This window comes from Amblyomma maculatum, chromosome 10 (genome assembly GCF_055883805.1).
Source record: "Amblyomma maculatum isolate TAMU_Amacu chromosome 10, ASM5588380v1, whole genome shotgun sequence".
NCBI classification, from domain to species: Eukaryota; Metazoa; Arthropoda; class Arachnida; order Ixodida; family Ixodidae; genus Amblyomma; species Amblyomma maculatum.
The window spans coordinates 14,618,755-14,633,794 of NC_139353.1; the positions used below are offsets into that span (position 1 = coordinate 14,618,755).

General features: G+C 46.4%; 1 protein-coding gene across 1 annotated transcript in view; it reads left to right on the forward strand.

Moving 5' to 3' along the window:
* Positions 1–12,082, forward strand: part of LOC146175654 (homeobox protein SIX6-like) — a 76,554-nt gene extending 64,472 nt beyond the window's left edge. The window contains exon 2 of the mRNA XM_084580823.1: positions 11,683–12,082. Within this exon, the coding sequence (XP_084436949.1) occupies positions 11,683–12,082 (400 nt within the window). The remainder of the gene's footprint in view (positions 1–11,682) is intronic.
* The last annotated feature ends 2,958 nt before the right edge of the window (positions 12,083–15,040 follow it).

Below are 15,040 nucleotides of genomic sequence, written 5' to 3' on the forward strand. Positions count from 1 at the left end.
CCGATGTATGGAGCCGGGTCTACTCGGAGCCTCCCCCCCATTTTTTTTTCTGTACTCGTCTCGGCTCCGCGTGGCTTTTAATTGGGTTAGGCGGAGTGCATTCTCCTGGCGCACAAAGAGACAGGTGGTTTCGTTGCATCCGTGCAGATAGTCGTGCTTTTCGTCACATATATACTTAGAGCTAGAGCAATGCTTTAAGCTATGATGCTTTATCGAACGGTTCGAAACTGAGTCTTGTCATGCCCGGCTTTCTTATAGAAACCGCCTTCACCTGTTCATGCCACTTCGTCGTTAGAGAAGCGAATATAGACAGAGGGGCTGCGGTATATACCGCCGAACCAAGTGGGATTGTCACGCGTCATCGGTATTGTTGCAAACGTGGCGAATAATTCACTTTTACGCATAGGCGCGAGCTCTTGCCATAACAAAGTCAGTGCTTATTTTGTTCACACTAAAACATATAGAAGCTACATGTTAAAAAGATAGCGGCGCTGAGTTGTCTGAAAGTGTACGAAATCATTTAGAAAATGATACAAACTATTTTCCAGGATTTGTTTCAGAGATAGTTGATGGTGTGTGTGTGTGTGTGTGTGTGTGTGTGTGTGTGTGTGTGTGTGTGTGTGTGTGTGTGTGTGTGTGTGTGTGTGTGTGTGTGTGTGTGTGTGTGTGTGTGTGTGTGTGTGTGTGTGTGTGTGTGTGTGTGTGTGTGTGTGTGTGTGTGTGTGTGTGTGTGTGTGTGTGTGTGTGTGTGTGTGTGTGTGTGTGTGTGTGTGTGTGTGTGTGTGTGTGTGTGTGTGTGTGTGTGTGTGTGTGTGTGTGTGTGTGTGTGTGTGTGTGTGTGTGTGTGTGTGTGTGTGTGTGTGTGTGTGTGTGTGTGTGTGTGTGTGTGTGTGTGTGTGTGTGTGTGTGTGTGTGTGTGTGTGTGTGTGTGTGTGTGTGTGTGTGTGTGTGTGTGTGTGTGTGTGTGTGTGTGTGTGTGTGTGTGTGTGTGTGTGTGTGTGTGTGTGTGTGTGTGTGTGTGTGTGTGTGTGTGTGTGTGTGTGTGTGTGTGTGTGTGTGTGTGTGTGTGTGTGTGTGTGTGTGTGTGTGTGTGTGTGTGTGTGTGTGTGTGTGTGTGTGTGTGTGTGTGTGTGTGTGTGTGTGTGTGTGTGTGTGTGTGTGTGTGTGTGTGTGTGTGTGTGTGTGTGTGTGTGTGTGTGTGTGTGTGTGTGTGTGTGTGTGTGTGTGTGTGTGTGTGTGTGTGTGTGTGTGTGTGTGTGTGTGTGTGTGTGTGTGTGTGTGTGTGTGTGTGTGTGTGTGTGTGTGTGTGTGTGTGTGTGTGTGTGTGTGTGTGTGTGTGTGTGTGTGTGTGTGTGTGTGTGTGTGTGTGTGTGTGTGTGTGTGTGTGTGTGTGTGTGTGTGTGTGTGTGTGTGTGTGTGTGTGTGTGTGTGTGTGTGTGTGTGTGTGTGTGTGTGTGTGTGTGTGTGTGTGTGTGTGTGTGTGTGTGTGTGTGTGTGTGTGTGTGTGTGTGTGTGTGTGTGTGTGTGGTGTGTGTGTGTGTGTGTGTGTGTGTGTGTGTGTGTGTGTGTGTGTGTGTGTGTGTGTGTGTGTGTGTGTGTGTGTGTGTGTGTGTGGTGTGTGTGTGTGTGTGTGTGTGTGTGTGTGTGTGTGTGTGTGTGTGTGTGTGTGTGTGTGTGTGTGTGTGTGTGTGTGTGTGTGTGTGTGTGTGTGTGTGTGTGTGTGTGTGTGTGTGTGTGTGTGTGTGTGTGTGTGTGTGTGTGTGTGTGTGTGTGTGTGTGTGTGTGTGTGTGTGTGTGTTTATTGGCCAGCCTATATAACACGCTTCACACTCACCACAACGCGACTAATCTAGTTCATCCGCAGGCTGCTGCTCACGTACCCACATTGAAACGATCGACGTCGTTTTCTATTCGTAGGCTGCAAGAAAAAGTTGTGACTGTTGACCTTATAGCCTCATCGTTTAGGCCATTTCATTGACTAACAGTATTTCCGAATTTATTTTTGGCCGCCTAACAGGACTGAACGATTTTTGAAAGTGGTCTTCACCAGCAGATATGAAACAAACATTTTAAGATAAAATTATATAAAAATAGAATTTCATGAATGCGTTCATGCAAATTTAGAGCCCTTTTAAGCTTCATGAGATCAGTTCACAGTGCTAACACTCATAAACGTTTATTACTCATTTTCCCGTAGACCACGCGTCCCGTATTGTTGCGTCAGGCCCATGCTGCACAACCTTGAATGATATATGCCCGTGCAAGTGCATAGTAAGCGCCTGATTTGCAAGCGTAATTCGAAAAGCTGGCGGCAACCTGCCTTTCTTGGCAACTCTGTAGCAGTACGCAATTGGATTGCGGATTGGGAGGTAACAAGTTAAACACACAGGGGAAACAGCGTAATGCGATTTAGGTTAAGAGAAGCGCCGGCTTTAGACTGAAGGCAAGAATAAAGAGTTTGGAACGGAGGGGAACTGACGGAAAGCGTAATAAGGAACGAAGTTTGGCGAAGGGTGCGTGATGTGGTATGTCATATCGGCTTTTTTTCTGTCTTTGCTGCTGTAAGTATGTTAATGCATCCTGGTTGCGTGGAAAGCCGAAGTAAATTTTCGAATAACCAAAAGCAGAAGAAAGTGCCTCGTTTCGTCAACTACTCATTTGAACGCGCTGGAGCATTTCTATCTACAAAAAAAAAAAAAAAAATATAGCATATTTTGTACAGAACGCAACAAGCCTAAAAAATATTTGTTGGAATGACTCATTTGGTTGGCAGATTATTGAACAGGCATAGATATGTGAATATGCATTACACTTTCGGTAAGCTTTACTAAAGCGTGACAAAACCCGTGTAGTCCTTGTGACCTCCGAATCGTGCTATCGGGATACTGAAATGAATACTGAGAAAAATGAATGGATGGCGAGGCGGATTCCCTTCAAAACAGGGCACATATTGACAGACTCCTCCAAGCTAAATATTTGACATAATGCAAGAGAACAGCAGCCAACACACGCGCGCACACACACACACACACACACACACACACACACACACACACACACACACACACACACACACACACACACACACACACACACACACACACACACACACACACACACACACACACACACACACACACACACACACACACACACACACACACACACACACACACACACACACACACACACACACACACACACACACACACACACACACACACACACACACACACACACACACACACACACACACACACACACACACACACACACACACACACACACACACACACACACACACACACACACACACACACACACACACACACACACACACACACACCTTCTTTGTGGTTTTCAACCATACATCTTATTTCATTTTACACCTCAGTGTGTAATAAAAAGCATAAAAAGTTTCATTTAAAAATTTTCATACATAATAAATGTTCTAACGTTTTCATAATGAGGAACATAAAAAAAAAGATTTCCAAGAAGAACAAAAATTTCTGCAATTATCTTTCCTGTGGCACCTCTTGGAGTCCGCCTTGTTTTTCTTTTCTTCGAACTTGTTATCTCGTTACTAGCCGACCAATGACCTGCATCCCTTCTTCGCTTGTACCGCAGGATGTGGTACAAGGACTACATGCGGTCCGCTTCCTTTGCCGACCATAGGTATTCTGTATTTCCAGCCACGAAAAATCTACCACAGAACTTTGAAAGTATGGCGTGGCCTAACAAGGGAGTGAACTAGATTACATGCAACCCCCCTTTTACTTCCTTATGGGATCATTCGTCTTTAGAATGTGTCAAATCACCCGTTAAATGACACATTGACATTTAGGGTCTTCCCATGCAGGAACTTGGTTGAAGTTTCGTCTGAACATCGGAAGGCGTCATATCATGTGTTTAAACGGAGGTCTGTAGAAGCCTCACGTGTTATTATTTTTTTTTTTTGAAGATATTTCTTCAGCATGTAGCATTCTGTGCCTTGTGCTTCCGCTTGGTTGAACGCCCGTCAACTTTTGCTCCCGGAACGGCACAGGTAGTGTCTAGTAGTTTCACTGATATAAAAAAATATATAAATTAGTAGTGTTTGAGCGGAACATAACAGATATTTCATCAGTAGCTTTTCTCCTTGCAGCCCGGATCAGGTCTGTGCGAAATAAGGGCGCTAAGCATCAGTATCGTTCCTTCATCGCCAGCATCCTTTTACTCCTCACGAACGTCGATCATTAGACCAATTGAGTTCATCGCTCAATCACCTCCAATTGTTCCTATAACGCACTTGTGGTCGCTTTCCATGACAAATTCTCTTAGCCTCTCACTCACACATATGGCTCTCTGGGCGCCCCCGTAACGTTTCCTTTACTCTGATGTTCATTCCAACGCTTATGATGTTACGTGACCGCCAGCCCAAATATGACACGCGATGACAGAATGCAATGGTTCAATGGCCGATGTCATGATAGCACGAGCGTTCAGTCCCACGACACTACTCGCTCGGTTTTTTATAGTCCGGGACAAGACTCGGGATAAGCAAGCGATCTTTTCGGTCAGTGTTAAGAAGGACACTGACGGTAAGACACATGACATGATGGGTCTGGCAGGATTGTAGAACTATATACGATAAGAATGTGGTAGAAGGTTAGCCGTTCCATTGACAGAGATGAACGAATGACTCGTCCGCGAAGCCTCTAAAGCCAACGGGCACCAGGAACCAATGACGTAGGCCCATGGACACATCCAGCTGCTCACCAGTGGGGTTCTTGGTCGCAGAGCCGGTCTCAGATCAGTGAGCTCACAGTCGTAATGTCGTAGTGTCGTCTGGTGGAGGTTGGTGGAAGAAGAGGAGAAAAGCGGTGCACCGGGCCCTCGGGTACTGTTTTGCAGACTGGCAACGCTGACAGGTGCGAACCGTTAACTGTCCACCGAAGAACTGACCAGGCAACGTGCTTGGAAGCTTCGAGACTCGGATGATGGAGGCAGTCAGCCCGACCAAATGTTACCTGGCGACTGACTAGTCGTGCTCCGCTGTCAGCTTCGTCTTTAACTACAGTACTGAGAACAGCGTGTTCATAGCGTGGTACGGGAGGTAGCCTTAAGAGTTAAAGAAAAAATGGATACTTTAGCTTACGAATATTTGCCATACGAATATTTGTTTCCGTACATGCGCGCGCTTTCCTGGACAAAGGGGAGAACACTATATTTCGCTTAATCGATAACTCCGTAATTTGTTCCTTTGTTATCTCGCACATACTCATTAGCCTGCAGTTGCGAGCTATTAAATTATGTGGAAGACCGCCTGACATAGACCTCCAGTTTAACCACGCCGTATACGAACCCGGCTACGCTGTCCAAGGGTAGCCTATCTGATTCGCGATCTAAGCTTCCCAGCCACTGAATCAATTTGAATAAAAAAACAAAACAATTATAATGGTCCTCGGAGGGTATACATGTGGACACCAATAGTATGATGAGGTTAAAAGATACATCGTGGAAAAGGACCTCGCGTACAGCTCGCACCTTTCAACTTCGTGGATCCCGATTGAGTCATTCGACCTAATCCAGAGGCAATCGTTCGTTCCGCGGCATATGGGAGCGCATGGTCGTCATACATCCACGCACCCTGAGGCGAGGATGCCGCATGGATCACGTGGCTGCCCGTGAGGCTAGCATTTCGGGGGCTCGTAGACAATGCCCCGTTGCTCCGGGTCGTTTCCCTTTATTCTCGGAAGGCGGCGCTACCGGCCATCGCTCGCACGTATGTATGCCTTCACGCTTGACTGCCGAGACCGACCGGCCGCGCGCAATATAGCGAAGCACACTGTGAGCAGGGCCGTAACCCCGATACGCTCTTCGTCTCTCTCCACAAGTGTGCGGCAAATGCCCCCAGGGGGCAGCAGGGGTGTCTTTGTTGAGCCGCCCATTCCGTGTGAGGATCCTCGCCTCTGTTTGCTGAAACGATGTGCGTGTGTGTGTTTGCTTGTGTGCGTGTCCGTGAGTACATGATCGCCGGCGCTGCTAAAGTACTGACCGGCATGGGCGAACTTGAAATCTTTAACTTTCGCACCGCTCTCCTTGATCGCTCTTCGGTTCGTCTTTATCTTTTCTTTGGCCGTTCCTTCGTGTGTAACTGGGCGCCTTCCCTTTATTGGTCTCCTTTCAGGTTTCTTACAGTGAGAACTTCGTTCTTTCCCAGAGTTAATCGACGACGACGTTGGTGTCTTCATTAAACGGAAAACTCTGCTTTCAAACCCGAATAAGCTTTGTCGGCGTGTCGCCAAGGACACGAACACTCGAGAATTTGGCTTTTGTGACCTATGCTATAGGTGCGGACTTCCTGTGGAACGAAAGCTCCCTTGCACAGGGAGCAAGATCCGATATATCTTGTCAGTTGAGGACATTATGGCAGTCTATCCCTGAAGAAACAGTTTATTATGTGATATGCTCTGTATAACTCTTGTTTTTTCAATCTGTAGCATATTTTGAAACTGCCTTGATGACTCCCTAAAATATAATCGAATGTAACTTCAGTATGTATTTTCTTCTGTCTGTGTTTTTAGGATTTGTATATTTGTAGTTTGCTGCCGTCTTTGTGCTAAGAAGTGAGGACTTATGGAGCCACTTCTAGTTACCTAGAAGCTTTGAGCTCTTGAAAAAGTGAAATTAAATTGAAGGCCTTGAATACAGGTTTTCCAAAAAGAATTATACAAAAGGTGCGGCGGTGGAAGTTTTCCTGCTGTAATAATTGGACCTCTTGCAAAACGGAGCGCTTTTACGCTCGAATATTACGACGTGCTCCCCACTTCACTTCATATATTTCATTCACACCAGTGTGCAAAAAGGGCAATTACGAATCCTTAATTTCGTAATTATTATTTATCTGATATATTTAGCGTCCGCAGGTGGGGTGCCACGTTAAGAAAAAGAGAGAGGAGATGGTGGAGTCATTCACTCTAGTTGGATATAACTCAAGAAGAAAGCAATAAATGTCCCTTAATGGCGACCCTCCGTCCAATGGCGTTGACCGACTGATATAAATTAGAAAGTAATACTCTTCCACGCCCTATCCTTATATCTTAAGGGGCTGCTTGCATTCGCCCGAGATAACTGGATTATTTTCTTGCCAGTCGGTTTCATTGGTAGGGGTCCCGTTTATGTTAACATGCTACTTCTTTCTTAACATTTATTTATCATGTTATTTGAAGATACTGCGATCCATTGTTTTGACCCAAGAAAACTGGCTCCTTTTCATATATACCAAAATACAAACAAAAAGTGCATCGATTTAACGCAAATAGCTTAGCGCAATTTTTCCCATTATGACGATGCTATCAATGGACAAGAATTGGAAGCTGTGACAGATTTTCTGTTCTTGGGCTCCAAGATTACCTCGGAAGGAGACTGCAGCCATGAAATTAGGAGACGCCTGCTTCTGGGAAAGAGAGCAATGGTTAGCCTTGACCGCCTAGTAAAGAGCAGAGACATTAGTCTGCCAACCAAGATCCGTATAACTCGTGCTATGGTCTTTCCAGTTGTGATGTATGGATGCGAGAGTTGGACTGTGAAGAAGGCTGACCGCCGAAGAATTGACGCGTTTGAATTGTGGTGCTGGCGAAGACTCTTGAGAGTTCCTTGGACTGCCAGAAGATCAAATCAGTCGATATTGTCGACCATAAACCCTGACTGCTCATTGGAGGGTCAAATTTTAAAGTTAAAGCTCAGCTACTTTGGTCATCTGATGAGAAGAGAGGAGTCGCTGGAGAAAGATTTGATGTTGGGAAAGGTTGAGGGTCGCCGGAGAAGGAGTAGGCAGCGAACGCGTTGGTTAGATGGCATCCTCGAGGCACTGCAGATGAAGTTATGTGATGTTAGGAAGATAGTGAGAGACCGGAAAGCGTGGCGTGACATGGTCCATAGGGTCACGAAGAGTCGGACACGACTGAACGACTAAACTGAAACTGATTCACTTACAAAAATGATTGACCAGTTAAAGCCACCAACACATCTCGTTGACGAAAAGAATGACATTTGATTAAAATTGCGTTTGCCGAGGTAATAACTTGACTGGAAAGAGCTCACACGTAAAAAGTGACGTGCAGCAATTTTGAGACAACCAATTTAATTTGTCTGGAGAGACTGTCGACAAGGATTGGGAGGCGACCAAGTTTTCTACACGATTCTAAAGTCGCTGTGTGATTGAGTTTCGTAAATGTTGAATGAGAATGCAATAAGAATTAATGTCGAATGAGAGCTTTCAATCATCTTGTTTTTCATAATAAGGGTTTAAGTTCTGACTTTGAAGATGAATTGGGAGCTAGAATTCGTATACTTAGCACGCAGTTATTATTTTTTTTAATAATTAGTTTTTTTTTAGAAGCAGCTACTCAGATACCAGACACGTCTATCGGCTTAGCTTTTCGGTCAGTGTAGCGCCCAGGTATTTATACCTATCAACTTGCGTGATATAACTTTTACAGAGTAAATATGAAAAATCATTGTTTACTTTTTCTTGGCCGCGCGCGAAAGTGTCTTTTTTTCTGTATATAATGCCACCACCACCAACGAGGGCACACGTCAGTTCTATTGCAGGAATATGTTGTTTTGCAGCAAAGTGTTGTCTTAAGCAGAAAATATTTTTGAACATACACAATTATTAGCAAATAACCTAACAGATGCATCACCGGTGACCACCTCTGCTAAGTCGTTGACATATGTAACAACAATAATGGATCTAAGACATAACTCCGAGGTATGCACACTCCAGGTAAAAGAAAACACCCGCAATAAGAACATTTTTATTTGATATTTATAGGCTGCAGGCGACGCTTCTCTCAAACTGCTTCTATCGCGATTTTAGACACTGTATATACCAAGTAAAGTAAGCCCGCTTATAACAGTGCGAAAATTCAACTACTTCATGGTTTACAGCATTTCTATAAATAAAAACAATTTCATCTGAACTTCGATTCCTCAAGACAGGGAGCGCCCGGATTCTGTTGCAGCAAGGGCGAGTTGAAAGATACCGTATATTTTAGCGAGGGTGGTTGTAAAGTAAGGTCACTGTTTTCCAACCTTCGTGCGTCCTGGATACAATAAGGTTTGTGCACGGAGTCTGCAACTGCAAACAATTCGCGACAGAATAATGCGCGTACAATGCGTAACACGCCAGGGCGCAGCCGTATGCATATGCACACGCTGTCAGCAGTCGCCGTTGATGGCAATCTCTGCGGCTGCCACTGCTGTTGCTCTGGAGAGGATTTCCGGCCGGAAGTCCGAGTGACCCGCCCACCCTCTCGCCTGTGTTAGTTTCCCTTCTTTCTTTTTCTGTTTTCTTTCTCTTTTTGAGCAACAATATAGAAGGGCTTGGAGAGCAGCGGGCACATCTACGCGTAGTAGGCAAAATTTTAGACAGAAAAAAAAAGAAAAAATGGCTGCCCATAGGTAGCGAGCCAAGACGATGACAGCACGCGTGGAGGAAAGAGCCAGAATCATCACGTTCAAGCCGGCCACGAATTCGGGTGGCCAGGAAAATTTAGTCCGGATATAATCAAGATTAATGCCACTTGATAGGTGTTCCCGTAGGCTGCGCGCGAGTTTTGTATAGCCGAGGAAAGAGAAAGAACATTCGAGATCCGCGCCGCTGCGTTTTTGAGAGATTTGAGTGCTGCGCATCCGAGATGCCCGTCACGTGGGTATTGGCTTAGCCTGAGCCGCTTACTATAGCGGATTCTTCGGCTGTAGCTTGAATTTTAGCCGAGTTTCTGCTTTTTCCCGTGTCTTGGTTCTCATATGGTTAATGAGTTGATGCCCTTCTTTGGCTCTTCTGTTTATGCATCCGACCAGAGTGCGGTTTTTGGGTGAGTCTCTGGCTCTTGTAGAAACAGCCCGTGGCTTTAGCTGTGTCTTTGGCTTTGGCTGTACCTATGACTATGGTTAAGTGCGTGGCTGAGTTTTTAGCTTCAGTTGAGCCCTGAGCTTAGAATTTGGGTTTATATAGCTATGTGATTCGCTGTAGCTCAGTTATTGGCTCTAGTTATAAGTATTGTTCCCTCTGGCTCTTTGCCTCAAGCCAGTCCTGAGATATTGTCGAGAGTTTGGCACCTATAGCCTCTTGATCTGAATGTTCTTGGCTGTTGTTAACTTGTTACCTGTGGGATGTACAAGGCCCCCGTATTTGTGCGTGTGTTAATTAGCGATGCGATGAAAATGCATATTTGGCACGTCCCTATGCTCTTTACTGGTTGTACTGTATTTATATTAAAGCAGGCAATAAATAATAATAAAAAAAAGATGCCACGTAGTCAAGAATTAACCTTGGAGGAGCTATTTTCACTGAGCTTTGATTGCAAAACGTAATAAGATTGGCGACTGACGGTTGGACTATGCGCATCCTTCCGATATTCGTCGTCCATTTTACTTTACAAAGAAGGGCCTTATGAGAGAGATACTTTTACTGTCTCTCTCACTAAACAAACCTTTCAACCTGTTTGTTTGCGAACCGTTGAATTTAACATTTGTTAGGTTCCTGTCGCCGCATTGTCTTCAAGAAGGCCTGCAGTTCGACGTGGCCGCCGACAGACTTTTTTTTCTTCTTATGTCGTACTCAGCCTACGTCATTCTATGCTTACGCGTATGGTTATTATTATTTTTCACAAGCCTAATCTGGAGGGGGGTCTACTCGAGTGCTTGTGGACTCGAAGAAAGGTACCGCTTTCACGGAAGTTCCTCTTATCCTCTTCCAGGAAAAAAGAAGCAAATTTAACAATGAAAGTTGTAAAGAATAGCCCAATTTATCAAATGCGCTTTAACGAAAACGGAATGGTTAATCTCGCTGCGTTAGATCTGAAAGGAGGAGCTGCAAACATTCTTGTCACTACTACATGCCTGATGCCCAAGTCAGCACACTCTCAGTGCTAGACAATGCGTCCCAGTTTATCTCAACATTTTCTGGCGAATGTGCCAACCATGGCTGTGTGGTGCTTTTCTGCCTTCGGCGAGCGTCAACAGCGCGTCGCATGCTGATTGCGAAGATGAGCGGCGGTGATAGGCTCAAAATACGCATACCGGCTCTCCGAGAGGACGCTAGTCATCCTCAATGGCCATGCGGATGCAGGTGTATCCATCGTATAAAACCCGGAAACTGCAACAGAAGGCCCGGTGGACGCTATCGACGCCGGGATCTGCGTAATCGGTGGCTATGCCTTGGCGGCCAGTTGCTCTGTGGGAATTGAGAGACGGCGAAATGGTGTGGGTAGCTTCTGTCCTGAGAAAAAAAAAAAAAAAAAAAAAGGTGAGCTGAGAGGAGGGACAAGTCACGCAAAAGGCCAGCTGAAGTTTGATGTCCTGTGCGTACACCTCGAGAGTAACTTGGTCAACATTGATTTCGTGATGGCTGTTTTATTTACCATTATATTCTAATTTAATATGGACGTAATGCTTTATGCTGCATTTTTTCCAAGGGAGCAACTTTATGAGCGATCCCGTATGTTCACGCACACGCTGCTAGTCATGGTTAATGATTTACTCTATAGGTAGGCCACATATACCGGTGGGCAAGGAGATCGGTTACAGTAGCTAGGCGACCTTTGTGCGAATACAAATTACGGTACCATAATTCATAGCTTACTGTAAACACTGTCTCACAATATTCCTTGAATTTTTATTATTCTTGCGCAGGCTGCTCCAACAGCAGATGCAACAGCAGCAGCAACTCGCGCAGCAGGGCTACGGCAGCTCGAGCAGCACCAGTTCCACTGGCTCTAACCGAAACCACCACCATCACCACAGCAAGAACGGAACCTCCGGCCCCGGCTCCGGTGGAGGCTCGCACCACCAGACCGGCTCGTCGGCGACGGGGGGAGGCGGAGGTGGCGGAGGAGCCGGAGGAGGTTCCGGCAACCATCACCGGTCTTCGTCATCGTCGATGGTCGACTCCCGCAGGGCCGGAGCCAAGTCGCCGACGGACGACAACAGCTGCGGCAGCTACGGAGACAGTTCCGCCGCGCCCAGCTCCCCGACTCCCCTGTCGACAACCTCCGAGTCGAGCAGGAGTCCGAGCCCACGGCAGCCTCAATGACATGAGGCCCCGCCCGCCCTCGTGGCGGGTGGTGGGCTTACACTGAACCCCAACTGCCTCGGTCCCGCTGCTCCCGGTGTGCCGCTTCCTCCGGGACTGCCCCTGTCCACAGCCGCCGTGCCCCTGGCGGATGCCCTGCCGTCGTTCGAGCAGTACCTCCAGTATCTGTTCATGTCTCTGCCTCCGCCTCCGCCGGCGTTTTACGCGGCGGCAGCGCAGCAGCAGGCGGCCGCTGTTGCGGCGCAGCAATTCCACCAGGAACAGCTCCTAAAGAAGCAGGTGGCCGCCGAAGGAGACGAGCCTGAAGAGAAAGTGGACGTTGTCTCGTCTACGCCCGAACCGGCCTCCGACGAAGAGAAGTGAGAATTCCAAGTGCACTGACCTCTTCCCGAAGGCCTTCGCGATCGACTATTCTTGTGCAGCGTGGACACTCGTGACCCCTGCACCTAAAAAGGGCAGCGTACGCTTGTGCTCGGACCCTCAGTCGGAGTGCACCTGTCCTGCACTCCTCGTTTTGTGTAGAAGTGATCGAAGTTGCACAGGAGATAGAGTCGACGTTGGTGCATGCTACGAAGAAAAGCTATCAGTGCTCTGTGAACACTTGTTTGCTCCTGGTGCAGGATGTGAGAGTGCGCAGACGTGCTTTTTAGAGGTTGTCGTGTGGACATTACCGCATCTTTGGAAACAGGTGATCTTGGACACCATCTTCCCACCGAAACAATGCGACAAGGAAGAGAACGCTCAAAAGTGACGTCTCTTTTCGAACAGACTGGCGCATTAGCGGGTCTCGCAGCGAGGCACTGATGACGTCATGGATAACGTTTACAACTGCATATTATAGGGGTGATTGTAAGGCAGATGAATTCATTGAGCAGACGAATTGACTTTTGTTATACTGGGTAATTTGTGAGAACCCAAGCAGGGCAAGGTGCCCGCGGTAAAAAAAAAAAAAAAAGAATTCAACATAAATAAGGTCACCTTCGTGGCGGCCGGTCTTAGGAGAAAAAAGTCGGTCATACGGGAAGAAGTTCCTTCTTCAGTCGAACCTCTAATTTAAGAAAACGAATGCACGCTCATGGCGATGATGATAACGAAGCTGGACTTATAGCTCGAAACCTTTTGCTTTTACCGGAGGTGGCTGGCACAACTTGTTTAGTTTTCGTGATTCCATGGAACTGCTTGTTTGTTTCGCTGATAGTTTAGCTGACAAACCTTGTTCGTAGCCAGGCATCTTGGCAGTGAGTTTCGCGAGGTTTGATTCGTAACTGCATTCATTGAAAAATCCGCCCCAAATTCCTCATTTTCGGCAAGAACTGCCGCACGAAGAGAGAATGCGAACGACTGATATATTCGATGTCGAATCGTTCCTGGCTTCTGAACAACTTTTCTTATGAACCTGCGACTCCGCATTTCACTGACAGGCGGCTGCTTTCAGGGAACATCACCTTCTCGCGCAATCGATATCGCTTGACTTCCCGATAGATTCCACTTCGCGGACACTGGAACAGTTGTACCCATCACGCGCGTTGCCGGCGCCTATGCGTGCCCAAATAATCGCGGTTTTTTTGTCTTGCGCGAACAGCAAGATGCTGATTGATTGACCTTGTTGTTTAACACCTACGTAATACTTCATATAAGGCGCGTTTTCGGGGCGGTGGTAATGCAGAACTCTTTCTCGGGTACATCGTTGATGCTTCTTTTCGTTGTTTCTCTCAAGGGCGCGCAAATGACGACCACTATAGCACACCGCAAGCCGGCACTAACTCTCCTCTCAAACCTCTATGCTTCGAACACAGTGGCCGTTCGCTCGTGCTTTGAAGTGCGTGCATGTGTGTATGTGCGTGTGTGTGTGTGTGTGCGTGTTTCTGATGTTGTGCTGACAATTGCAACTGTCTCTATATTTATCGTTTTGCAATGTCGTAGATACAGAGGATGCTACGAAGGCTTTATTAGATTGAAGGTTCGACTTCGGTTTCTTTCCGCGTGCTTTGCAGTTTGAACTCAAGTTCAAGCTCTCGATTTCAACCCCGTCCATAACCCACTTGCGTATGGTCTTTCGGTGTCCCATTGGTCGCGTTTTCATCAAAGATGAATGTTGCCTCTTTTAAGCTTGCAGTTATGGCTTCTCTCGCGCCACTCCAGAGTAACGATACGAACAGCGCTGCTATGTGGATTGAGTGTAGACCGCCATCTGTGAGACCGCTTTCAAATCGTGTTTAGGTTGTATAAACTCAGTATATGGCACTAAACCTAAGAAGGGAAGCTATAGACGATGTCCGAGCCACTAGGAAATACAGAATGTGCGAATAGCTCATTCAGTATACTGCAACAGTGTTGAGACGGTGCTTAAATATAGGCTAACATGCATACCGCACGGAACCGCTATATCAGATTCTGTGTTCGGCCCTTGGGAAAATTGTCTGTACATTGTTTACATTTTAGTTGCTATAATATCTGACCACAATAGCTCAAATGTGTTACATCACACACGAACGCGGTCGTATAAGCTGTAAAGCGTTTTCATTTTGATTTGCTGCAGTAAGGCATGTAACATGATGCATTTATGATGACGCAGGATAAGATATGATAATAGCTCTGACAACCGCACGCTTCGTCTAGCAGTTACACAATAAACATATTGTCGAATTATGATGTCAGATGTGAAGTAGAATGAATGATTCATGAACGATAAACGTTCCTTGCTCGAACCCCGAAGGTTGTAATTGCTAATCGTCTACAAACTTAAACGCGGCTGGCAATGTCTTACTGCATAGGTTGTGCATCCTTGCATATAGTGGCTTTATTTTGGCAGCATACTGAAGGGACTAAATGCATATAATTTAGATCTAAACCGACCATTAAGCGCAGAGTAGCGAAATTTCACCCCTCGTTTTCTTTGAATGATTCTTATTCATTGAGCTCTGGTTCGTAATAATTTCAAGGTTAACGCCTAAGCTG